Source organism: Eleutherodactylus coqui, chromosome 4 (assembly GCF_035609145.1).
Source record: "Eleutherodactylus coqui strain aEleCoq1 chromosome 4, aEleCoq1.hap1, whole genome shotgun sequence".
NCBI lineage: Eukaryota > Metazoa > Chordata > Amphibia > Anura > Eleutherodactylidae > Eleutherodactylus > Eleutherodactylus coqui.
This window is the reverse complement of record NC_089840.1, coordinates 38,599,573-38,627,057: the sequence shown is the minus strand read 5'-3', so window position 1 is coordinate 38,627,057 and position 27,485 is coordinate 38,599,573. Positions and strand designations below refer to the sequence as shown.

At 47.4% G+C, this 27,485-nt stretch overlaps 1 protein-coding gene across 3 annotated transcripts in view; it reads left to right on the top strand.

Moving 5' to 3' along the window:
- Positions 1–2,161: 2,161 nt before the first annotated feature.
- The window catches only part of LOC136625242 (uncharacterized), a 41,758-nt gene continuing 16,434 nt past the window's right edge, over positions 2,162–27,485 (top strand). For all 3 annotated transcript variants that reach the window (XR_010792525.1, XR_010792524.1, XM_066599286.1), the window contains exons 1-4: positions 2,162–2,367; positions 24,459–24,788; positions 25,069–25,332; positions 26,946–27,025. Coding sequence is in view for 1 of the 3 variants with exons in the window: in XM_066599286.1 (XP_066455383.1) it covers positions 2,352–2,367; positions 24,459–24,788; positions 25,069–25,332; positions 26,946–27,025 (690 nt within the window). In the remaining 2 variants the exon portion in view is untranslated. The remainder of the gene's footprint in view (positions 2,368–24,458; positions 24,789–25,068; positions 25,333–26,945; positions 27,026–27,485) is intronic.

Genomic DNA, 27,485 nt, shown 5'->3' with positions numbered 1-27,485 from the left:
GTATACACTGGGGGGTAATAGATGAACTGCCCCGGTATACACTGGGGGGTAATAAATGAACTGCCCCGGTATACACTGGGGGGTAATAGTTGACCTGCCCCAGTATACACTGGGAGATAATAGATGAACTGCCCCAATATACACTGGGAGGGTAATAGATGAACTGCCCCGGTAAACACTGGGGGTAATAGATGAACTGCCCCGGTATACACTGGTGGGTAATAGATGAACTGCCCCGGTATACACTGGGGGGTAAATAGATGAACTGCCCCGGTATACACTGGGGGGGTAATAGATGAACTGCCCCGGTATACACTGGGGGTAATAGATGAACTGCTCCAGTATACACTGGGAGGTAATAGATGAACTGCCCGGGTATACACTGGGGGGTAATAGATGAACTGCTCCAGTATACACTGGGAGGTAATAGATGAACTGCCCGGGTATACACTGGGGGGTAATAGATGAACTGCCCGGGTATACACTGGGGGGTAATAGATGAACTGCCCCGGTATACACTGGGGGGGGTAATAGATGAACTGCCTTGGTATACACTGGGGGGTAAATAGATGAACTGCACCGGTATACACTGGGGGGTAATAGATGAACTGCCCGGGTATACACTGGGGGGTAATAGATGAACTGCCCCGGTATACACTGGGGGGGTAATAGATGAACTGCCCCGGTATACACTGGGGGGTAATAGATGAACTGCCCCGGTATACACTGGGGGGGTAATAGATGAACTGCCCCGGTATACACTGATGGGTAATAGATTAACTGTCCCGGTATACACTGGGGGGTAATAGATGAACTGCCCCGGTATACACTGGGGGGAGGGGGGGTAATAGATAAACTGCCTCGGTATACACTGGGGAGTAATAGATGAACTGCCCCGGTATACACTGGGGAGTAATAGATGAACTGCCCCGGTATACACTGGGGGGAGGGGGAGGTAATAGATAAACTGCCCCGGTATACACTGGGGAGTAATAGATGAACTGCCCCGGTATACACTGGGGGGTAATAGATGAACTGCCCCGGTATACACTGGGGGTAATAGATGAACTGCTCCAGTATACACTGGGAGGTAATAGATGAACTGCCCGGGTATACACTGGGGGGTAATAGATGAACTGCTCCAGTATACACTGGGAGGTAATAGATGAACTGCCCGGGTATACACTGGGGGGTAATAGATGAACTGCCCGGGTATACACTGGGGGGTAATAGATGAACTGCCCCGGTATACACTGGGGGGGGTAATAGATGAACTGCCTTGGTATACACTGGGGGGTAAATAGATGAACTGCACCGGTATACACTGGGGGGTAATAGATGAACTGCCCGGGTATACACTGGGGGGTAATAGATGAACTGCCCCGGTATACACTGGGGGGGTAATAGATGAACTGCCCCGGTATACACTGGGGGGTAATAGATGAACTGCCCCGGTATACACTGGGGGGGTAATAGATGAACTGCCCCGGTATACACTGATGGGTAATAGATTAACTGTCCCGGTATACACTGGGGGGTAATAGATGAACTGCCCCGGTATACACTGGGGGGAGGGGGGGGAATAGATAAACTGCCTCGGTATACACTGGGGAGTAATAGATGAACTGCCCCGGTATACACTGGGGAGTAATAGATGAACTGCCCCGGTATACACTGGGGGGAGGGGGAGGTAATAGATAAACTGCCCCGGTATACACTGGGAGTAATAGATGAACTGCCCCGGTATACACTGGGGGGTAATAGATGAACTGCCCCGGTATACACTGGGGGGTAATAGATGAACTGCCCCGGTATACACTGGGGGGTAATAGATGAACTGCCCCGGTATACACTGGGGGGTAATAGATGAACTGCCCCGGTATACACTGGGGGGTAATAGATGAACAGCCCCGGTATACACTGGGTGGTAATAGATGTACTTCCCCAGTATAGACTGGGGGGTAATTGCCCTCCGGGAAGATGCTTAACAGCCCCAGGAGTGACAGCCGGCAGCTCTGTTATGGTGGAGGTACAAGACTGCAGCCAGCAGGGGAGGCGAAGACTGAAAGGTCACAGATATTACAGGACAGCAGGCGGGGCGGAGAGATACAAGGGAGGAGAGAAGTGTTCTGTTTCACAGATTTCCTGCACTGCTATTACTTGGTCCTTGTCCGCTGTTTGTTCTACAGGTACAGATTACTTACCGCAGCTCTCATCTCCTCCCTGTATCTCCTCTCACAACAACCAGCCCGGAGCTGCTGCTCCCCAGTGTTACCAGTGTCTCCTGCCCGGGGGTGTTCTTGGTCCGCTCCTCTCCGGACTTGACTGCACACTGAAGTGTCTCCTACCTGATGCCCGTGGCGCTCGGTAAGTGTCCGCTCTCCCATCTCCCCACATGTGGTCGGTGCTCTCCGGCTCTCTCGTTGAGACTCTCCCATCTCCCATATTGGGACCTGCTGATACCTGCAGACCCTCCTCACCAACTGCTCTGATAACGGGGGACACGGCGGCCTGCTCGTGGCCGTGCGGAGGAGGGCTGGAGGCTTCTCCAACCCATATACAGTACATGTGACACAAGCCTGCAGGTGGCGCTGTTCCCAGAACATTTTACTGTCCCGCTCCTCCATGCAGCACTATACCAGCTCTCCCACACCCCCATATCTGTAGGACTAAGGCCTCCCTCACACAGGGCGTTTTGTACGTTATTTAACGCTGCCTTTTCAGCCCAGCGCTAAACACTGTACAACACTCCCATTCATTTCAATGGGGCTGCTCACACAGGGCTGAAAACAGCGCCTTCCAACGCTGCGCTTTGACAGCGATGCAAGTTCTTTTTTGGGGAGTTTTCAGCCCTGCGTCGCCCATTGAAATGAATGGGCAGTGGTTTTAGCACTCCTGAAAACGTGGCAACACTTGGTGCCGCGTTTTTGGCAGCGTTAACCGCTCGCCGATTTTTGGGGTGAGGGCTTGTAATAGAAGCCCTCACCCCGAAAATCAGTCCCAGCTAGGCTAGAGGAAAAAAAGAAAGTAATACTCACCTAGGCGCTGCAGTCCGGGTCGCGGCCGCTGGTCTCTGCCGCTCATCCGGGCTTCCCCTGCATTCACAAGTCTATTGCCGTAGGCCAGGTTTGAGAACCCCGGCTCCAGCAATAGAGTGCTGTGATTGGTTGTCGGCACGCTCAATGCCCAATCACAGCCCTTCATTGACTGTCTCAGCCAATCAGCGCCGGCAAGCTCTGATTGGCTGAGATAGTCAATGAAGGGCTGTGATTGGGCATCGAGCAAGCACCGACAACCAATCACAGCACTCTATTGCCGGAGTCTGGGTTCTCAAACCTGGCCTACGGCAATAGACTTGTGAGTGCAGAGGAAGCCCGGATCAGCGGCAGAGACCAGCGGCCGCGACCCAGACTGCAGCGGCTAGGTGAGTATTGCTTTTTTTTTTTCTTTTCAGCATTCTTGGCTGCATTTTCAGCCGAGCTGAAAACGCAGCCAAAACGCTGGCATAAAGTATGCCAGCGCTGCTGAAACGGGGCGGAATCTGCAGTAAACGCTGCGTTTCTGCAAACGCCCTGTGTGAGGGAGGCCTTAGGGCTCCCACACACTTGCGTTTGCGTTTTTTGTTAACGCGATTGTCAATGGGACTTTCTAATGTTAAAAACGTAACGCAGTGCAAATTGCGTTTTTGGTGCATTTTGTTGCGTTTTTAACATTAGAAAGTCCCATTGACAATCGCTTTAACAAAAAACGCAAACGCAAGTGTGTGGGAGCCCTAATGGGGACCTCCTGCTGCGGAAATGCACATTAAAATAGAACATGCCGAGTTTTTTTTCCAGTGGCGCAAATCTGCGGCAGAATTCCGCATGTGAGCATTGGCAGGCAGAAAGCCTTTAGGTTCAATAGCTGCGGATTTTTGATGCGGTAAAATCGGTAGAAATCTGTCCGTGGGCATTCACTCTAACGTTTTTTTTACTGGTTGACTTTTTACTCACATCCCATTCGGGGTGCAGTCACATTGACTTGTCGCTGGGGAAAGAGGGGGGGGGGGGGTGTTGTCACATTGTCACAGTAATTTGTCGCATGGGGTGGGAGGGGGGCTGTGACAGTAATTTGTCGTGCTGATGAGGGTGCGGGGGGGCGAGGGGGTTGTCACGGTAATTTAGCACACACTGTGTAATCTTGCCTGTGCAGGGAGGGGAGGGGTGAGCTGTGTTATCTATATAGGTGTCACTGTACTTGTGGCAGGGAGGGGTCGGGGGTGTTGTCAGTCTACTTGTGGGGGTCAGCACTGGGGACACTGGGGGGGCATGTGTGTGGGGGGGCACTTTGGAGGGAGGGGCACTGTGGGCGGGGCATGTGTTGGGGCACTTTGGGGAGACACTGTGGGAGGGGACATGTGTGTAGGGGCCATTGGGGGGTAAGTGGCACTTTGGAGGGGGCACTGTGAGGGGAGTGGCAGTTTGAGGGGGGGAGCATGTGTATGTGAGGGCATGTTTGGTGCTACTTTCACTTTCAATTACTTTCAATGCCATTGAAAGTGCTGCTAGAGATCACGATCTGCTCCTACTGCTGTGACAGCTGTTAGCAGGAGATTCCTTCATCTCTCCAGCATGTCCCCTCATTACTGGACACTGGGACAGCACTGTCACATCATTATCACATCATTGTCTCAGTGTCCAATAATGAGGGGACATGCTGGGGCAATGAAGGAATTTCCTGCTACAGCTGTCGGAGCAGTAGCAGGAGATCGGAGCAGTAGCAGGAGATCGCACTGCCCTGTCTGCTCTCTTATTGCTTTAAATGGCTTTTAACTCCTAATATGCTGAAATAAGTGTTATTAAATCCGCAGGGATCTGCTGGGCTGGAATACTTGTCTTCTGTGGATTATCACAGGGGCTTCTTGTTGCTGTGCGCAGCGGTGAGGAGTATGGGGCGGGCTGCAGAAAGCCAACTGGTTTTGCAGGATGTCTTGGCTTCCTTTTGTGTTTCTCACCTGTATATACAGTGATTACATTGTCCTCTCCTGGCATGAGTAAACACTGAGCTCATTGTGTTTGCAAAGCAAACAAAACCATCCTAAGGGCGCCCACCCACTGGCGATTTTTTTTCCTTTGCGTTTTGCGTTTTTTCTCAAGAGCAATTAGTTTTGAATGTACTCCTGTCCACTGGCGTTTTTTGTTTCAGTCCGTTGCAATTTTTAACATAGGAACTGTCAGTTGCATATGTGTCCTTATTTTTCTCTTAATGCACCCATGAATGTCAATGTAAATTAACGCAAAAAGCCGCGAAAATGCCGCGAAAAAGCCGTGAAAAACGCGCGGAAAACGCACCAAAAACGCGACGAAAACGCTGCGTTTTTCACACACGAAAATCGCAAACGCCAGTGGGTGGGCGCCCTAATGGTGCATTCAGAAGATCGTATATCGGCTGTGTTTTCACGCCCAGCCGATATACGGTGTCCCTCTCTGCAGGGGGAGGAAGCTGGAAGAGCCAGGAGCAGTGCACTGAGCTCCCGCCTCCTCTCCACCCCCTCACTATTTGCAATGAGAGGAACGGAACAGGGCGGAGCTACATCTGGAAACTTAGCCCCGCCCCTGTTCCGGGCCCTCTCATTGCAAATAGTGGCGAGGGGTGGAGAGGGGGCGGGAGCTCAGAGCACTGCTCCCGGCTCTTCCAGCTTCCTCCCCCTGCAGAGAGGGTCGCCGTATATCGGCTGGGCGTGAAAACCCAGCCGATGTACGGTCGTCTGAATGCACCCTTAGGGTGACTACCCCCTACAGTTCTTTTTCACTGCGAAATTCGCAGCGTTTTTTCTCCAGGGGTCTATGGGACTTGAAATGTTAAAATCGCATTGCGCAAAATCGTGATTTCGCGGCAAATTGTGATTTTGCCGCGATGCGTTTTTAACACTAGAAAGCCCCATAGACACCTGGGGAAAAAACGCAGCAAATTCGCAAACGCTAGTGGGTAGTCACCCTTCAGGCGCTGAAAAGTCTGTACTGCATTTACTGGAAGGAATTCTCAGTGCCTTAATGATACTTTTTATGGCGGCTGAAAACCAAGGCTGAAAGACAAGTGACTGAATAGCGCATGATGCCTGCGTTTACATGTAATAATTATTGCTCACTTTCGGACGTTTGAATGATCTTTGAGCGATAATAGTTGCGTGTAAAAGAGTCTTTAGGTCTGACTTTACACGGAGCGATAAATTGTTCTTGCAAGTGAATGATGACAGAGTTGTCCTGTTCAGTCTGTTTATACAGGCAGATAAATTGTTCACAATTGTGTTCGCATATCGATCAGTCGTTCATAATAGTGGTGAATGTAAACGATCACTGTTAAGGCCTCCTGCACACGGGCATATTTGCATTGTGGAGTCCGGGGTGGGCGTCCGCCTCAGGACTCCGCAGCAAATACTGCCCCACAGTACTCAATGGCAAAACGCCATTTAATCCCCATAAGTGGAAATCGATTGGGATGTTCCGCTCGCAGAGAATAATCGCAGCTGCAATTTTGTACGGGTTACATGGGACCAGCTTTCATTGAAGTCAATGGAAGACGCCCATCCTGCGGCACTTCTGCAGTGAGCACTGCGGAAGTATCACAGATTAAGTGTCACCCCCCAGCGCCGGTAGCTACTGCGCATGTGGGACAGAGTGCTGGTAGGCTCATCCGCAGCGTGTGCAGAGCCCGGTGGACAGGTAAGCAGGGGTCACCAGGTCAAACTCCACTGCAGGAATCCCGCATTCGGGGTCCGACCCGCCTGTGTGCAGGAGGCCTAACACACACAGACGAGTGAATGATTAAAGTGAATGAATTCCCATTTGTCGTCCAATCGGTGGCCGTGTTCACAGATTCGCAGGAACCAAAGATTTATTTGAACAATAATCGTTCCGTGTAAAAGGGCCCTTACTGCAGCGGACAGCAACCTCTGTGGAGCAGATAAGATGGTGATTCAACATACAGAAGTGCCAATAATGACCCAAAATGTAACACATATAGGCAAGAAAAAGACAACTGCAGAGAGACACCGGCTGCCAAGAAGTGCAGATAATATACAAACCCCTTTTCCCGGTCACCTTATTTATCAGGGGACAATAATCTTATTTAGTCGCAGTGATAACGATATATGGGCACCAATAATACACATTAACAGATCCACCATGATGGGGACTCGGAGCTCCCTATACATACAGTAGGATGCGAGCTGTGAAGTGGGGCCGGAGTCTCTCACAGTCATCGCTGCACCAACCTTACTCAGTTGGTGCTCAGGTCAACGTCCGCTGCAGATCTGGAGGGATCCACAAATTACAATCGCCAAACAGGATGGAGCAGGTAAAAGGGATGAGGCACCTCTATTATCTCCACTCATAGCACCACTGCTGGTGGCAACCCTAATCACACGTGCACTGACCGCCTGTTACATGTGCTGCTGGGATCTGTAGTTCTAGGTTTCCTAGCAGCACAGCTACAGGTGGTTGAGGATTAATTGAGCTGGCTGGGTGTGATACTTCATGCTAGCCAATCTCCTGGGTCTGTGCTCACATATAAACCCAGCTCTGGTCAGTATGAAGCTGGTCTTGTACGGTTTAAATGTATCTGTCCTGTTGTAAGCTTTCTGTGTGATCTGGGTCTTGCTGGTTCACGTCCGTTTGTACGTTTAAATTCTGTCAGTTTTGTGTTAGCTTGCTGTATGACCTGCGATCTGTGTCCTGTCCTGTTGCAGCGTGCGGTGTGAACTGTCCAGTTCTGCTGGACTCCTGGTTAGTGTAGGGACTACCAGTATAACCAGGAGCCGTGAAGTGGCCTGCTAGCTTCCACGTCTTGTACAAAACGTCAACTAATACCTGGTATTTACATTCAGCTTATCATCTGTTCTTAGTGGCTGTATTTTGGCTGCTGTATGCTGTGTATTCTGGCTCTGTGTCCTGTTGTTCAGTCCATGTCATGTGGCATGTGAATGCGTCCTGTTCTGGTGCGTGGCTCCTAGGATCAGCTAGGGCCCAGATTCGAAGACCGCTGGGCTGCCCCTATTGGGGCAATGTCCCCGCTCAGGTAGGGCCATGCCATCCTCCCCTGTAGAACAGGGTCGGTTTGCCAGAAACCCATGTGCATACCCAGTCCTCTCCGTCACAATCGTGTCGGCCCCGTGCTTAGTTTGCCCACATGATCATAACATAATGCACCCCCATCCTATAAGGGAACCAGCTCTGTCAAACCAGGGTTTATGCCATAAGGTGTATCAGCCATTATATCAGAAAAAGTATTACCTGATTTAGATTATCTCCATATATTAGAGGCCAGTTTATGTATTGAGAGCAGTTTACCAGTCAATGAAGCGGGAGATTCCAACACAGGCCACAAATTGGGGATTTTTAGGTAGTGAGCCAAGTGTGACTCTGAATTGGGGAGCGGGTCATCTCCCAGCCAGCATTGTAGGTGGACCAATTGGCTAGCTATGTAATATTGGAATAAATCCGGGAGAGCAGCCCCAGCTTCCTGCCTCGGACTCTGGAGAGTGGAGATTTTAAGTTTCGGATGGGAACATCCCCATATAAAAGATGTCATGAGCGAGTCCATGGACCTGAAATATCGTGAAGGGATTACTATTAGGGTGTGTTGTAGGATATATAGAAATTTAGCCAAGACTCATTTTTATCAAATTGACACGCCCGGCCACCGAAATCGCTAAGAATCCCCAGGTTTAGAATTTAGTTTTACATAGATCTATCAGAGGGTATACATTCAAATCTAAGGACCGTCCTGCAATATTAGAGATCTGCAGTCCCAGATATTTAAAGGAGTTTCTAATCTGGAGTCCATAAAGTGAGACAGAGTCACTCAGCGGGCTCGTCCTAGACAAAGGCATCAAAGCGGATTTTGACCAGTTAATATGAAGGCCTGAGAAGCCTCTATATTGGTTTATAGTTTCTATGGCCGGCATAAGAGATATTGCTGGGTTAGACAGAAATAACATGAGGTCGTCGGCATAGAGCGCCACTTGATCCTCACGTTACCCCAAACACTGGGCTCCTCCTGATCATAATGGCCAGAGGTTCTATAGCCAGAGCAAAAAGGATGGGGAAAGGGGACATCCCTGTCTCTTACCCCTGTGCAGATGGAAATAAGGGGAGCAGGAACCATTTACCGAGATAGACGCCCAGGGCGATTTATAGAGCATTGAAACCCATATAACAAAAACTTTGTCAAAACCAAACCTTCGTAGTACATGGCCATTCAGTGGAGTTGAATGCTTTTGTAGCGTCTAGGGAAGCTTTCCCGAGTGCATTTCCCTGGCATGAAACCTGTTTGGTCCGGGTGTATTAGGTTTTATGATTAGTCCTGTTAATTGCTCTGGTCTGGATTGATGTCTCCTCTGCTTTGATAAATTTTTCCCCCTTTCGTCTTCTAATTTCTTTACAACTATGAAATTAAATGAAGATTTTTAATCGCTCTCCCTTCTTTTTCATTATGTTTTCACTATTTAAATAAAGAATTCGCTATTTTGAGATACGGCATAAAACTTGTCTTGTAGTTAATTTTTTTTTTTTGTTTTGTTCAATAAATTTTATTGGATTTTAACATTAACCCCTTCCCGCTCCTGGACGTACCTGGTACGTCATGGCAGCCTGGTACTTCCCGCAACATGACGTACCTGGTACGTCCTGGAGATAGCGCGGGATCACATAAGATCCCGCGCTATCCCGCAGCGGGAGCCGGCTGTCAGTCACAGCCGGCGTCCCGCTCCAACAGCGGGGGGGCATCGGAGATGCGCCCGCCGCTGTTAACCCCTTCCCTGCCGCGATCTAAGTAGATCGCGGCAGGGAAAGAGTTCACAGAGGGATCGCGATCCCTGTGTGTCTCCGGCCGGAACTCGCGATGTTATCGCGAGAGCCCGGCCTGTCACCATGGCAACAGGACGCCAGACACCGGCGTCCTGTATTGCCTGTGCCTATAATCGCTGTACAAGCGATAAGGCATGGCAGAGCAGTAGCTTTGCCATGCCTTATGACAGCGATCATAGGCATAGTGCTGCAAGTCCCTCAGAGGGACTCAAATAGTGTAAAAAAAAGAAAAGAAAAGTGTAAAAAAAAGAAAAATGTAAAAAAAAAATGTAAAAAACCCCTTTTTTTATGCTTTTTCTAATATTAGCATAAAAAAAGGGAAAAAAAAACTAAAACCCCACATATTTGGTATTGACGCGTCCGTAACGACGTGTACAAAAAGTTGAACACGCTTTCTATTTTGTACGACAAAAAGCGTAAAAAAAAACGCTAAAAAACAGAGGCAAAATGCTAATTTTTAGCATTTTGCCTCACAAAAAATGCAATAAAAGTGATCAAAAAAGCCGTACATTTCCCAAAATGGTACCAATAAAAACTACAGCTCGTCTCGCAAAAAATAAGCCCTCATAGAGCTCCGTACATAGAAAAATAAAAAAGTTACATGACTTTGAATGCAGCTATAGAGAAAAAAAAAAGATTTCCAAAAAAAGGGGGTTTTATTGCAAAAAAGTGTAAAAACCTAAAAAAAATATAACAATTTTGGTATCGTTGTTACCGTACCGACCCGCAGAAAAAATTTAGTGTGTCATTTATGCTGCATGATTAACGCTGTAAAAAAAAAAAAAAAAAATCTATGGCAGAATTGATGCGTTTTCTCTCCCTGTTATCATTAAAAAAAAAAATAAAAAATTTACGATATTGTCTATATACCCAAAAGTGGCACCGATAAAAACTACAGATCGCCACGCAAAAAACGAGCCCTTATACGGCCGCGTCGACGGAAAAATAAAAAAGTTATGGCTTTTGAAAAATGGAGATGGAAAAATACCAAAAAATCGCTTGGTCCTCAACGCCAAAATAGGCCATGTCATTAAGGGGTTAAGGCAAAACAGTTACATTAACGCGTTAACGATATTAAACATGAGCAGAGCACTCATGGCCCCATGAATGTTATTGCAATAAATTCCTATTCAAAACAGAGATGCGTTTTGCTTGAAATTTGTTATCTCGTAAACCGTAACATATGAAAAGACAGGGGTTTAGGGCCAGGGGGGTAGGGGAGAGCGGGAAGAGGGGGGTCCAGGTATTGGGTTCAGTGGTATAGAGGCCAGCCTTGGTCGTTTGGTTTTATGTGCAAGAACCTGTTTGTAGCCATCTGGGGAATGAGGGTGTCTCCCGTATATCTATCCACATTGCCCAGGTCTTATAGAAATTATCGTAACCCTGGGGGTCGTCGGTTAGCCTCAATCTCTCCATCCGGGCTATTTCGTCCATTGCCCCCACCCATGCGTGTCTGGGAACCTCCTTGTCCTGTTTCCAGAACCTGGGGATTGACAGGCGGGTTGCCAAAATGAAGAATTTTAAGAGGCCTTTTTTGAGGGACAGGGTGTTGGGGGCAATCGACAAAAGCGCCAGCTCCGGTGTCATGTCCAGAGTCTCCCTGCACGTACTCTCGTACAGGTTTTTCATTTGGTGCCAGATGGATGCGACCATGGGGCATTCCCACCAAATGTGAAGCATCGAGCCGGTCTCTGCTTTGCAGCGCCAGCAGATGTTCGAGGTTGATGGGAAGATGGTATGTAATCTTTCCGGAGTCATGTACCATCTAGATAGAATTTTGAAATTTAGCTCCTGGATTCTGCTCGCGATGGACATCTTGTGTGTGAGCTGGAAAGCCCTAGACCAGAGCTCTCCTAAGACCGGCCGGCCTAGCACCTCTTCCCAAGCCCCCACCCACCTGGGGCGATGGTCGCCTAGTTTTTCGTCTAGTAAGTCCTGTAGTTAATATATTTTTTGATAGTTTTTTTTATAATTATTTAATTTAGTTAGTAATATTATGCTTTTGTGTGTATATATGGTTTTTTTCTTGTATTTTGCTCGGTATAATGATCCTGTGATTATTTTTTATATCACATGACCTGGCTGTGTGATTGCCTGTGGGCTCCGTCTAGCGTTATAGCTCCTATGGTTATGGTAAGAGATGAGCGAGCACGTTCGGATAAGGCAATTACTCAAGCGAGTATCGCTCTTCTCGAGTAACTGCAGGCTGGGGGGGGGGGCGGCGGGTGGGAGAGAGAGATCTTTCTCACTATTCCCCCCACTGCCCCCCCGAGCCTTTTTTGGACGAGAACGCAGTTACTCGAGAAAAGCAATGCTCGCTCGAGTAACTGCCTTATCTGAGCGTGCTCACTTATCTCTAGTTACGTCGCGTGCGCAGACACTGCGGGAACCCACTGCTGGCAAGGGCCGCAATATTGGCGTATTCTCGCGCATGCGCAGTGGATAGGTATGGACGCTGCACTACACCCTGGAAGCAGAGGAGTCTCCATATTCCATTCCGGTGCAATGTATATCTATATATGGGGGTATATTACTTATATGCACCTGATTATTGTTATATTGTGATTAATGTGGGTGTGTACTTATGTGGACTGTGGGAGAGCGGCCTCAAGAATAAGGCCAAGGGATGTTGAAAGGACAACAGACAAGAGGTAGCAAGCCAAAGGACCAGATGGGAGCATAGTCAGGAAGGGTAAGCTGTCACTCTTTAGTTTGAGCATGAGTTATGGCCCTTCTACACGGGACGATTACACTGGCCTACAAAATAAAACTTTTTTCTTTCACAAGAATATTTAATGGTGATTCTTGTAGTATTTTACCTCCTGAATTCATGTATGTTGTTAGAACTTTACATCAGGCAGGAATTTTTGTGACCCACATTTCGAGTCTTATAAAATTAGTACTTATGTAAGTCAACATTATGTGAAATACAGTTCACCTAGGAAGCTTTTGATGATGATTGATGGAATATTTTGCTTCTGGGATGTCTTTCTTCATGGCCCATCAATAGTCAGCCAGCATACTGGGACTCTACTTGTCTTGGTACCTCTGTTCTATTGTAGAAATCTGCTGTTGGAAACATTCGCCATGTTGGTCACTGAGAGCCCCAAGATTTTCTGGGAAGAAGTCCAAGTAGGAGTCTAATAAGTGAAGTCTTAAGATTGAATTCAATGAATGGCTGAGTGCTGCTTGTGGTTGGCTGAGCGCTGTGACCAATCACAGGCAGCGCTCAGCTGTCATTCATTGAATGACTGAGCGCTGCCTGTGATTGGCTGAGTGCTCTGCCAATCAGATACAGCTCTTTCAGCAGGCAGGGATTTTAAATCCCTGCCTGATGAAAGAATTTCAGAGCACTGCAGGGAGAAGACGCAGCTACAAGCATCTGAGCCCCGACAGCGGCAGAGAGGGGAGAATATATATATATTTTTTACACATGCTATGGATGATTTTCAGGGAAGGGCTTATATTTAAAGCCCTATCCCAAAAATCACTGCTCGGTTGCCTGTATTCTGCATGCCCGCTGGAAGCGCTCAGCTGGTAAACAGCTGAGCGCTCCGAGAAGTCAACAGCTATATGCAGAAGATAGCGGTCCCGCTTGTCTTCTGCGTACAGTGTGAGCCTTCATTTACAGACTTATGCAAAGTAAACGCTCAAAACTGTCACTCTAACTGCTGTTTGACCGAATTTTGAGCAATCATCTTGCCGTGTAAATGCACGCAACGATTATCACTCAAAAGATGTCTTTTGAGCGATAATCGCTGTGTCTAAATTAGGCATTAGAAGTTCTGATTGTTGTTTAGACAAGTTTAGGCCCCCTTCACACGGTCGATGCGAGAAAATTGCAGCAATATCGAATCGCTAGTCCGTGCGATAACGCTGCGTCTTCTCGCAGCAATACCACTATTTTGTAGCACTACATGCGAGGGTGGGGGGTTGAAATATTAGCCTTACCCCGAAAATATACCATAACTGCAGGAAAAAAAAGCATACATTACCTAGACGCGTTGTACGGAGCTCAGCTGCAGCTTCTCCACAGATCCCCGGCACTTGTCTTCTTCATCTCTTCTGGCTGAGGATTGAAAATCCCCGCCTCCTGAAAGGGTTTTTGTGTGATTGGCTGATGCTTAACCAATCAGAGCCAGTGCTCGATGAATGGCTGTGATTGGCTAAGCGTCAGCCAATCACAGCCAGCTCTTCCAGAAGGCGGGGATTTTCAAAACCCCAGCCAGAAGAGATGAAAGAGAATAATGTCGGGGACCCGGGGAAGAAGTGTTTTTTTTTCTGCATCTAGGGCTTTGGTTAGGGCTTTAACAGTAGGATTTCCTACTGTCAAAGTTGCATCGCACTGCACGAAAATCACTTTTTCATGCGATGCAACAGAGAGGAAGGCTCCATAGGGAAACATGGGCTACCTCACGAGTCGTGTGCATATCGCCGGACCCGCGAGATTTTTGTGTTGGCATGTCGCATGCTACAAAATATCGCATGTGTGAAGTAACCCGTAGGAAAGCATGGGCTTCACATACATGCAATTTGTAGCAGTGTAGCAACGCAACAAAATTGCGCGACTTTGTCGCCCGTGTGAAGGAGGCCTAAATCCCAGATGAGATTAAGATCTTCTTGAGGTTGTAATGAACAACTTACTTCAAATGTAGGATCACTTCTCATATTGCTATACATTTCCTCATCAGTGTGAGTAAGGTCAGAGTCAGAGCCGTCACTTAACTCTTTCCCGCCCCATGACGTAAGGGTACATCTTGGAAGCGGGGTACTTCCTGCAAAATGACGTACCCTTACGTCATAGGGATAGCGCGAGATCATAGCAGATATCGCGCTATCCCGCAGCGGGAGCCGGCTGTCACTAGTAGCTGGCGTCCCGCTGCGACAGCGGGGGGCATCGGAGATGTGCCCACCAATTGCTAACCCCTTCCCTGCTGCGATCTAAGTAGATCGCGGCAGGGAAAGGGTTCACAGAGGAAGCGCGCTTCCTCCGTGACTCCAGCCGACTCTCGCGATAACATCGTGAGAGCCTGGCTGGTTGCTATTGCAACAGGACGCATCCTGTATTGCCATAGCCTGTGATCGCTATAGTAAGCGATAAGGCAAGGCAGGACAGAAGTCCTGCCATGCCTTATCACAGGCAGTGCTGCAGTAAAAGTCCCTCAGAGGGACACAAATGGTGTAAAAGTAAGAGCTAAATAAAGTACAAAAAATAAAAATGTTAAAAAACCTTTTTTTATGCTTTTTCTCATATTAGCATAAAAAGTTTTTTAATAAAATTAAAAATCCCACATATTTGGTATCGACGCGTCCATAATGACGCGTACAATACATTGAACATGCTTATTATCCTGCACAGTAAAAAGCGTTTAAAAAAATGCTAAAAAACTGAGGCATTAGCATTTTGCCTCCCAAAAAACGAAATAAAAGTGATAAAAAAAAGGGTGTACCCCAAAATGGTACCAATAAAAACTACAGCTCGTCTCTCAAAAAACAAGCCCTCAGAGAGCTCCGTCCATGGAAAAATAAAAAAGTTACAGGACTTTGAATGCAGGAATGCAGTGAGTTTAGAAAAAAATAATAATTTCCAAAATAAGGGGTTTTATTGTGGAAAAGAGGAAAAACCTAAAAAAACATAAGAATTTTGGTATCGTTGTAACCGTACCGACCCGCAGAAAAAATTTAGTGTGTCATTTATGCTGCATAATTAACGATTTAAAAAAAGCCAAAACAATCTATGGCAGAATTGATGCGTTTTCTCTCCCTGCGATCATAAAAAAAATAATAAAAGTTTTACAATGTAGTCAATGTACCCAAAAATGGTACCAATAAAAACTACAGCTCGCCACGCAAAAAATAAGCCCTTATACGGCCGCGTGGACTGAAAAAAAAAACGTTATGGCTTTTGAAAAATGGAGATGAAAAAATACCAAAAATCGTTTGGTCCTCAAACCAAAATAGGCCGTGTCATTAAGGGGTTAAAGGGGCTGTCCGGCCACGCAGGGTGAAATTTTTTAATAAAAATGATACTTCCCTTTCACTAAGCATCGTAAATGCTATCTTCATCGGTAAATGCTCACAGTTTAGGTGCTCTCCTTAAGGAGAAAAGATAGCGTTTCTGACCCCCGTCCCAGGCCTCTCACTGTCAAAGCCAGATTCCTACTGTACACTGATGAAAGGCAAACACCCTGAAACAGCTGTCTGTACATGGAGTCTGGCTTTACTTATAATTCCCAGTCATTGTTACAAGGCTTGTATAAAAAAAAGGCTGACTTTGGCTTGAAGAGATGCTGCCTTTCAATAGGTGGCACTGTGGAGGTTTTATACCATCTCCTTTATAAGCATGGCAACAGAGTATACAGGGGCTCAGACCGGCAGGCATATCAGCTGTAATGTCTGTTTCTTACTTTGATATCTGATGTTAAATGCAGCTTTCAAAAGTAGCACCATTGTGCTGCCTTCCCACAATGCCCTGCGCTCTCCCCCCTCTGTGTGCGCGCTCCCAATGACAGCAGGACACATGCACATGAAAAAGCAGGGTTTCCTGGTATTGCTCAGTTCCTGTACTGACCCCGCCCATGACATGCCTATGCCCCACCTCCATTGAACTGATCTACAGTCTTTCCCCGCCCCCTCTAAGTCCCTCTACAGTACAGATGTTCTCCTGCTGTACAGTGTACTTAGAGGGGGCGGGGCCAGGAGAGACTGTCTATACACACTCATCATGATGAGACTTCAGTGTATACAGCAGCCGTTCAGTACTGAATGGCCGCTGTGTAAAGTGAATGGAGAGGGGCAGGGGAGAGAACTCACCTGCAGCCACCCCACTGTGAAACAAGGCTACCCGCTTGACACCCCCCACCACCACAAGTAACACTGCTGGGGCAATTATTGGGGGGTCACTATCACTAATGGGGCAATTACAAACCACACACAGAACTGCACCTGAACCGAACAGTGACAGCCCGACAGTGACCACCCAGCCCCCGTGCAACAAGTTATGGCGACAGCCCCCCATCCACCCACCCGACAAGTAATGGTGACAACCCCTCCCCCCACCCATGTGACATGTAATGGTGACAACCCCTCCCCAAACCTGTGCGACAACTAATGGTGACAGCTTCTCCACCCACCCGTGCGACATGTAATGGTGATAGCCCCCCCCACGACACTGCCCCAGCCCCAAGTTATAATACTTACCGTCCAGCTGAGGACCAGTGGACGCTCCTTCTGGATCGGCTTCACCGTGAACTGCCGCGCGTTCTCGAGCCAGCAGGTGATACTGCGCATGCGTGAAGAGACGGGAGGCGCATCCACGTCCCGAGAGGAAGAGAAGACAGAAGAAAGAAATTTGTCGGTAACCAGGGACGACAGAGTGGTAAGCATACGGGGGGGGGGGGGGGGGGGCGGCACTCCTGTAGGTAAGTATATATCCTCTGTATGGCTGATTTACAATGCACAGTGTATATTACAAGAAGTGCAGATATACACTTGTCATGGCCAGACAACCCCTTTAACCCCTTCCCGCTCCAGGGTGTAAGTTTACGTCCTAGCAGTGGGGTACTTCCCGCAACAGGGCGTAAACTTACGTCCTGGGAATAGTGCAAGATCATAAGTGATCTTGCGCTATCCCGCAGCGGTAGCCAGCTGTCAGTGACAGCCGGCCTCCCACTGCAACAACGGGGGCGTATCGGAGATGCCCCCCCCCCCCCCGCGCGCTGTTAACCCCTTCCCTGCCGTGATCTATGTAGATCGCGGCATGGGAAGGGTTCACAGATGTGAAGCTGCCGGGCTCTCGCGATATAATAGCAGAGAGCCCGGCTGGTTGCCATTGCAACTGGATGCCAGATACCAGCGTCCTGTATTGCCATAGCCTGTGATTGCTGTATAAGCGATAAGGCAGTGCAGCGCAGTAGCCCTGCAATGCCTTATCACAGCAATCATCAGTGCTGTGCTTTAAGTCCCCCACAGGGACACAAGTAGTATAAAAAAGATAATACAAATGAACAAAAAAGAAAAATGTAAAAAAAAGTTTAAAAAAAAAAAACCCTTTTTGCGCTTTTTCTCATATTAGTATAAAAAATGGTAAAAAAAATTAAAATCCCACATATTTGGTATTGTCGCATCCATAACGATGTGTGCAATAAGTTGCACATGCTTTTGACTCTGCACAGAAAAAGGCGTTTAAAAAAACGCTAAAAAACTGAGACAAATGGTAAGTTTTAGCGTTTTGCCTCCCTAAAAACGCAATAAAAGTGATCAAAAAAGCTATATGTACCCCAAAATGGTACCAATAAAAACTACAGCTCGTCTTGCAAAAAATAAGCTCTTATATAGCTCTGTACATGTAAAAATAAAAAAGTTACAGGACTTTGAATGCAGCGATTTAGAATAAAATTTGCTGCATGATTAATGCTGTAAAAAAAAATCTATGGCAGAATTGATGCGTTTTCTCTCCCTGTTGTCATAAAAATAATACTAAAAGTTTTACAATATAGTCTATGTAACAAAACATAGCACGATCAAAAACTACAGTTTGCCACGCAAAAAACAATTATAAGGCCGTGTCGACGGAAAAATAAAAGTTATGACTTTTGAAGAATGGAGATGAAAATCCACCAAAAATCGTTGCATTTTTAAGCCCAAAATAGGCCATGTCTTTAAGGGGTTAAGGTCACAAAATCTGGACACTTCGGTACAGGACACTCTCCACTATATAAGACAGGCCTCATTGCAGATTGGGATAATTAACGTTATGTTTTGTTTTGGATGTGATTCCTTTCCTGTTAGTTAAGCAGAACTAGCAATCTGTTGAATGGTCCCAGGCTTCCGTCTAAATTGGAATGGCAAATGTGAGCTGTCTTTCCATCCAGTAAACCGATCTCATTATAAACCATATATGTGGCCGGGGCTTATCAGCATCACCAGCTTCACACAAGCCAAATATTCCCGTCAGTCATCAACAACTTCCTAGTAAACTGTATTTCACATGATGTGGATTTACATAAAAAATAATTTTGTAAAACTTGAAATGTGGGTCACAAACACCCCGCCTGATGGAAAAGTTCTATCAACATATATGAATTCAGGAGGTGAAATACTACAAGAATCACCATTAAATATCCTTGTGAAAAAACTCATGTTGTACGGTGATATTATTCAGAATCGCTCAGATCCCTAAACATTGCGTGCAGCGACTGAGCGAGTAAAAGCACCGTTAGTAGCCGCTGATTACGGAATGGACCACAGGGTTATTTGCTGTAGGTTAATGCAAAATATCTCCAAGTGTTTCCCATTGCTTTTATTAGGAACGTTCTAATCTCATTTCCGTGCGCATCGCATGCTCTGTGATAGGTTTTCCCGTCCCATTGAAAACAATGGGTGATGCGTTCCAAGACCGAGCATGCCGCCATTCAAGAGAATGGGGTTTATATTCAAGCGTCTTGCAACGCACAAATCTCATGCAATTTTTTTTTCTTTTAAACATGTGAAAGCGTCCCCAAAGTGATTGTACACCGAGCGATTTCTCGTTCACACAAGCGAATGGTGACAGAGTTCGCAGTCCGCTCGTGCAGCCTGTTTATACAGGCAGATAAGCCGTTCACATTCACAGTACTGACTGACTGATCGGTATTAAAACTGTCTGTAAAAAATGGATGGACTTCACTTCAGGATATGGCATCCAGTATAACTTACATTGGAAAGTGGTGTAAATTATAGTGCAAATCTACGCTAGCTCATAGCTGGTATAGAGATAATGGTCAGATGCCCAGAGGCCAGAGATGCTCTTAAAGGGGTATTTCCATCTTGGGAATCCTACTTCAGTATGTTCAAAATCAAAAAACAATGTACTCACCAATAAGATGTATATTTCAAAAATGCTCCATTTTCCAGATATTGCAGATATTGATTCCTCTGGTTGTTTGCTGCTTGTTGCCAGAGAAACAGACCATTTCTTCTGTGGAAAGAAATAGCAGAGCCCAATGGTACCGTGTTTCCCAAAATAAGTCATACCCCGATAATAAGCCCTACTCCGATTTTCTTGGGGAAAGAAGGGGGTCTTAAAATATAAGCCCTCCCCCAAAAATAGGCCCCAGCTACACTACATGAAGAAAGAAAATACTTTGCAGGCGGCGTCCGGGTCCCTTGTGCTAGGCTGCGGCGCTGCTTCAGGTTTCCGTGTAGTCCTGAATCCCGACAGAGCATTTTTTCCTGGTAGCGGGGCTTGAATACCCCATCTCCAGCAAGCTAATGCTCTGATTGATTCATCGAGTGCTGCCTCAGCCAATCAGAGCCGGTGCTCGATTAACCAATCACAGCCATTCAAAACATGTCTCATGCCTTTTTGAGTTAAATGGGATTGTGCTATAACCACATTTTTTCCTACATTTATCTCATGTACTTGCCCGTCCCCTTGGAAGGTGTGACGTTTCGTTGACTGGCTGCACCCCCTCAGACTCATCAAGAATCGATCAATCTCAGTCCCAGATATAGAATAAGGGAGAAAAACAAAACAAAAAAAGTCCTACAAAAACATCGGTATACAGATTTGTTTTCCCTCTTTTTTCTTCTCCTCTTTCATTAGGCTCCTGAGATCCCGGCCACCAGATTTAAATAAAAGAAGTGCGCGAGCTGCAGCCTCTTCAGGGAAGTTATTTTTGGGGGTTTTGCAGCGTCCGAGGAGGCAGTGAGTTAGAGAAATAACCTTGTCACAGGGCTCTACTGTCTCCTCACTACTGGGGGCTAGGAACCTGACCTCGTTACTACTGGGGGAGATCACAATGAGTAACCTGTGTTACCTTAAAGGGGTTGTCTCGCGGCAGCAAGTGGGGGTATACACTTCTGTATGGCCATATTAATGCACTTTGTAATATACATCGTGCATTAAATATGAGCCATACAGAAGTTATTCACTTACCTGCTCCGTTGCTAGCGTCCCCATCGCCATGGCTCTGTCTAATTTCGCTGTCTGCTTGCTTTTTTAGACGCGCTTGCGTAGAAGGGTCTTCTTCTTCTGGTTCGTCCGGGCATGAGCGGTGTTCTGGCTCCGCCCCCTTCTACGCGTCATCGCGTAGCTCCGCCCCGTCACGTGTGCCGATTCCAGCCAATCAGGAGGCTGGAATCGGCAATGGAACGCACAGAGCCCATGGTGCACCATGGGAGAAGACCTACGGTGCACCGTGGGAGAAAACCGCAGTGCATCCCTGGGAAAGGATCGGCGGCCATCTTAGGCAGAAGATTTTTAAAACTTCATATTTCGTCGGATCGGTGAGTAGCAAGCGGCTTAAAAACCACTTTAAATTGCTATTTTATGCCAGGGGGGTGACAGGGGGAATGGGGTAAGGTAAAATGTTGATGTTTGCCGCGAGACAACCCCTTTAAGGCCTTAAGTCCACAGCCATAATTGAATTGCGGAATCCGCATGGCTCACCCATTTAAATACCTTCGGATATCCTTTTTTTCCCAGCGTGCAGATCACACAGGGACGGCTTCCAATGGATCCGCAGGAAAGCAGGAGATTGAAAATTTTTTTTTTAAAGCATAGCTCACGCGCGGCACGTTGGCCAGCGAGTGAATCCACCGTGCAGAAAAAAGAAGATTCGTCCGCGACGGATCCATGTCGGTGGGTATGGGTGGAATCTGCTGCGGGATTCCACAATCAGAATCTGTGCGTGCCCGTGGGCATGAGGCCTCAGTCCTGTTTTGTCACTGTGACACCAGTGTTCCATCTTCTGCGGCCGAATCACCCAGATAGAATAAAGTAGTCCACACACAGAGGGTATTTACTGAATGAGAACCGGGAACGTTCGGTCCGGTCTGTTTACTTAAATGCTTGATATAGTAACAATAAAACAGTCCTTGTACAAAAAACAACTTGTACAGTGCTGAAGCAGTGAGGATTCTCGGGGCATTGTTTAACAACTGTCTTAGGCTGCCTGTCCACGGCGATAATCCGGGCGCGGGTAACGCAGTGCACGTTCTATAGAGTTGCTATGGAAGGCGCAGCCCGCTGGCGCACTCGGAGGCATCCGGACAGGTGAGAAAATGTGTTTTTTGTCCTCATGTCCGTGGGCACGGCTGAAATCCGCTGCGTGATTTTGCTCTGGGAATCAGTGCGTGCCCGTGGACATAAGGCCTTAGGCCTCATATCCACCTGCATGCACTGATTCCACTGCTGAATTCCGCTGCGGGATCCAGCTGTGCCAGTGGACATGGGGAGGAAAACACATTTTCTTACAGCTCCAGCGTGGATCTCCTCTTTGCCGGTCGGATCTTCTTTCTTCAGCACAGCGGATGCATCGAGACGTGCCGGACACATCCACAGTATTATTATTATTTTTTAATCTTCAGCTTTCCCGTGGATCCGCGGCACCTCCACAGTGTGGGTGTGCCGCGAATAGAGCAGCTTCCATTGACCCCAATGGAAGCCATCCCTGCGGGATCTGCAGAAAAATAGAGCATGCTGCGATTTCTTCCTGTGCGTGCGATCCGCATACTGTAAAAAAAAAATCACATCTGCATGCTCTGAATTGCCTTGTAGATGCTGATGCATCCCTATAGACGGCTAGAGCTACGGATCTTCCGCACAGGAGACACGCGCAGATTTTATAATTAAAATCCGCCCTTGGACATTGGAAGTCCTGATGGAGTCAAGACTGACAGAGGGGGTGACACCCCCTGAACCTGATTGGCTGAACAGCTGCCAAGGCAGTAGGTCCTGTAAGGCGATGAAATGTGTTTGAAAAAGGCATACAGCGTCGGCCGCTGCTGGGCCAGCCTAGTAAACAGTGAGGCGAAAGAGCCGTGAAGTGGCTACTCCTGCAGCCCACTAGCACCCACCATTTAACTTACTGACAGCAGCCGCAGCAGGAACGGCACCGCTGCGGGGGGAGGCACTGTCAGACCCGGCTGTATGCACAGTGCAGCAGCACACCACGGATCGCAGTGCACTACAGCACAGAAGCAGGGCATGATCGGACCCCAGCATGTCACTTACTGATGGCGCCGCAGCAGGGAGGGCCCCACGGCGGTGTAAAGGCACTGTGACAGCCGGGCGTACGCTCAGTGCAGCAGCAGCAGAGCTGGGATCGGAGATTGCCATAGGACCACAGAAGCATCGTCTGTGCCGGTGCCGAGACATGCCCACTAGGTGTGCGCGAGGGAGCCGCCTTAAGGGAGCACACAGGCGGTGGGATGCTCGCAGCAGGTAGTCGGCTGGCGGAACAGAAGAGACAGCCAGCGTGCGTCAATGAGCCCTCATCCTCCATACGGCCATAAGGCATAGACAAGCAGCGGTGACAGTCACAGGTGCACCTTGTACTTTACTTTCTTGCCAGCCCTGGTGCCTTACGGTGAGGGTTACTTTTGTTGTCTCAGCTGAGAATGTAAGCCTAAATGGAAAAGTAACCCTCACCCTAAGGCAAGACAGCCGCCAATAAGCAATGCCCACTGTGCTGCTAGGACCTTCGTCTCTTCACCCTATCGGGAGCTAGGGGTGTGAGGAGGGCCATTCCTACTGTCAAACCCCTAGTTTCCGGTGGCGTCAAGATAAACTAATACCCATTGGACCTTAAGGCCCATTTACACTGGACGAGTGTCGGGCAAACAATGTCCGACACTCGCCCCTGTGTCTCTGCGCTCCCATGCTCCTGCATGGGAGCTCGCACAGCTGGCTCGCACACGTAGCGGCCAGCAGGGGGGCGGGGCAGTGCAGGAGATTTCTCCTCTCACTCCCTCACACCTCTCCATTGAGATACATCGGCCATTCGCTATGGAACGGCAGCTGTTTAAACGTAACAATGAACTTCAACGCTCCTCTTTTAGCAGCATAAAAGATGAGCGATGAAGATCATCACTCATCGCGCAGTTTAAACGGCCACCATTCAATAGCGGACGGATGCAGTGTATCTCAATGGAGAGGGGCGAGGGAGCGAGAGGAGAGAATTCTCCTGCATTCCCCTGCCCCCCTGCTGGCCGCTCCGTGTGTGACTCAGCTGTGCAGGAGCACGGGATACAGGGACGAGTGTCGGGCATCGCTTGCCCAACACTCGTCCAGTGTAAATGGGCCTTTACTCTTCTTAAGACTTCTCTCTCTACATCGCGTGCACACAGACCAATAGACAGCTAGACAGATAGATACATTTTCTAGACAACACTAGTCATGACAAGACATTAACTCCAATATGCATCTGATGCATTCCACATTTAAGACAGTAATACAAGACAAACCTAAAACATGTATTCTGAGGTGCTGGAGGGACCCCAAACTTAGGGCCACTACATTTTGTTTGCATTTTCCTGGCAGCGGTGTGAGATTTCTCTTGCTTCATCTAACTGGTAATACCAGACCCCATCATTCTTCCACTTCTTGATCAGAGTGCGGACAGAACCAGTCGGAATTTTCACATTTTTGGATTTATAAAGTTCACCTTTTACTGATTTATAAAGTTGAACTACTTTTGCTCCTTGGATTCTTTTTGGCAATTATTTTGCTTTAACCAAGGTTTAGTAATGAGCAAACTGAGTGCAGCCTGGAGGAAATGTACAAGGATGTCTCCAGAGAGAAGGAACTCTGCTTCATTGACTGATGTCTCCATATTTGTGTCTTCACAGTTGTCCTCCTCATCCAGATCCTGTCATCCGTCTCATCAGTCTATGTGCGGAGAGGATCAGACATCACTGACTGCAACATGAAATGTCCGCATACAAGAGATGTCCTTCTGCTGTACCAAAAATGTGGAGACAAAGATGACAATCTCCTACTGGAGTTGTGGTGTGATAATAGTTGGTCCTATAATCACTGGGACCCCAGACTCCACCTAAACAGAAGCAGCGGGTGCTGGAGGCTAACAGATGCCAGGAAGGACGACTCCTGTGAGTATATTCTCTGGCGCCACAACAGTTCGGGAGGCTTCCGGCGCTCTACAGCCATCACTGTACTAGGTAAGAGCTGGTGGATCACAGGAGACATTTCTCTATTGTCCTCTATGGGAAACCTGAATTCTGTCCTCCTGTAATAGAGGCCGATAACACAAGTTCAGTAGTCACTGGTGATTGTATATGGGGAGGGGGCTGCAGATCACATGACTGATGGTCAGTATAGGGGGGCAGGTACTAGGGTCTGATAATGACAGCAGAGCTAGCACTCTATACAGCCCCTAGATTCATGTCCATGCTGATGTCACATTACTGATGGTCACCGACCTTCTCCTGATACTTCCAGATCCAGTTCTCATCTCCAACATAACCAGTAACTCCAGCCGGCTTGGTCAGGACATTGCTGTGAGCGTCCAGTTCTCTGGAGAGGAGGCGGCAGTGACCTGGGAGGCGGACGGGGGGTCTCTCCCTGACAGATATCGGCTGATGGACAACAATAGGATGCTGATTATCCCGAGTGCCCAGAGAGAAGATGCCGGGAGGAGACTCCGTGTCCGGGTCACAAACCCAGTCAGTGAGGAAACCCGGGAATACCTGCTGGAGATTACAGGTAAGAGGGTATTCCTGGGTATTATACTGACCTCACACCTTCTATACCCCATGTAGTGGAGATTACAGGTAAGAGGGTATTACTGGGGTATTATACTGACCTCACACCTTCTATACCCCATGTACTGGAGCTTACAGGTAAGAGGGTATTACTGGGTATTATGGTGACCTCACACCTTCTATACCCCATGTGTTGGAGATTACAGGTATGAGGGTATTACTGGGGTATTATACTGACCTCACACCTTCTATACCCCATGTAGTGGAGATTACAGGTAAGAGGGTATTACTGGGGTATTATACTGTCCTCACACCTTCTATACCCCATGTAGTGGAGATTACAGGTAAGAGGGTATTACTGGGTATTATGGTGACCTCACACCTTCTATACCCCATGTAGTGGAGATTACAGGTAAGAGGGTATTACTGGGGTATTATACTGTCCTCACACCTTCTATACCCCATGTAGTGGAGATTACAGGTAAGAGGGTATTACTGGGTATTATGGTGACCTCACACCTTCTATACCCCATGTAGTGGAGATTACAAGTAAGAGGGTATTACTGGGGTATTATACTGACCTCACACCTTCTATACCCCATGTACTGGAGCTTACAGGTAAGAGGGTATTACTGGGGTATTATACTGACCTCACACCTTCTATACCGCATGTACTGGAGATTACAGGTAAGAGGGTATTACTGTGATACCCTGAGTCCTCACATATTGCACACAGACTTTAGTTTCTTTATATCATCACAAGATGATCGGGCTGATATGTTGTATAATATAACATGGATATTATGTGACGCTCACTTGTTGTGTAATGGGGCAACTTTGCAAAGTGTAATTTTGTAAAGTTTTCTGTCATCACTGACGGCAGCCAATACGTAGAACTGGCACAATAACGTGAGCTATTGGGTGCTGATTCTATATATTGGATCAGGTCACTGAAAAGTCACAAAATAAAATGTGACAAGTACAATGTGTGACTGATCTGACGGGTGTCGCCACCTGGTGGTTTTGTTGTGTAGAGAATATGGCGCAAATTTTTCTATCAGCGTGTGAGCCTTCTCTGTAATTCGGAGCTGTACGGCAGGTCCATGCAGTCTTGCTTCTGTCTTGGAAGGATGGGGGTTCTGTATTTTAACAGTTGGAGTATTTTTTTTCCTTTTCTAAGTTTTTGTGCAGACGGTTTTGAATTGTTATTGAGAATCCTGTGAAGTAAAATGTCAGAAAAATAGTTATCGCCCCCAAAACCCCTCATAACACAACACTGTATTTCTAGACTTGCTCCTGTTTATCTGTAGTCTTCTCCTAAACGTACATCGGGCTGCAACATTTTTCAGTTCTGTGTATATAAAAAAAACCACCAGAACGCTGCGATTATAACCGAGACCCCGTGTGTTACTTCCTCAGATCCCGGACCCCCGTCTCCTGTAGTTACTGCTGTTTGGGTATCACCATTGTTGGTTGTAATTTCCATTTCCAGGAAACTGTTTAAACTGATGCATTTTAGCTAAAGTGTCCTCAAATTGTCTCATTGTGTTATAAATATGTAGGCCGGACACAGACGGTGATTATAACTGATCTCCTGTGTATTTATCTTCTCAGATGCTCTGTCCTCTCCGCTTCTACCTGCTGCTGGGATATTTGTATTCTCGGTGATAGCTGCCATCATTTTGTTAGTAAAGGTGAGAATCTCTTTGTCTCTGTAAGGTCAGCAGGTACCACGGCACTCGAAGTGTACCACATTCAGTGGGAGGCAAGCCAGATGCAGAGCCACTTAATGGCGACCTGAACCCAAGATATCCACAAATATCCAAGGCCAAGTAGTTGTAGAAAGTGGCAGCATAGATGGTGGTCTATTAGTTAAAAAAAAACAAAAAACCTTTATTTATTCCATTAAAACAATGTTTCAGGCAAAAAAAAAAAAAGGCCATTTATTTTGGTCGAAACGTCGTTTTAATGGAATAAATAAAGGTTTCTTTTTTTAACTAAAAGACCACCATCTATGCTGCCACTTTCTACAACTACTTGGGCTCTCTTTGTCTCTCTGTCACTCTGGCGGTCTCCATGGTGTACAGCCACATGGGACCCCCATCATTCAGCACTGCTGTCCTTGATGGTCACTACACATCACCTATCACCCTA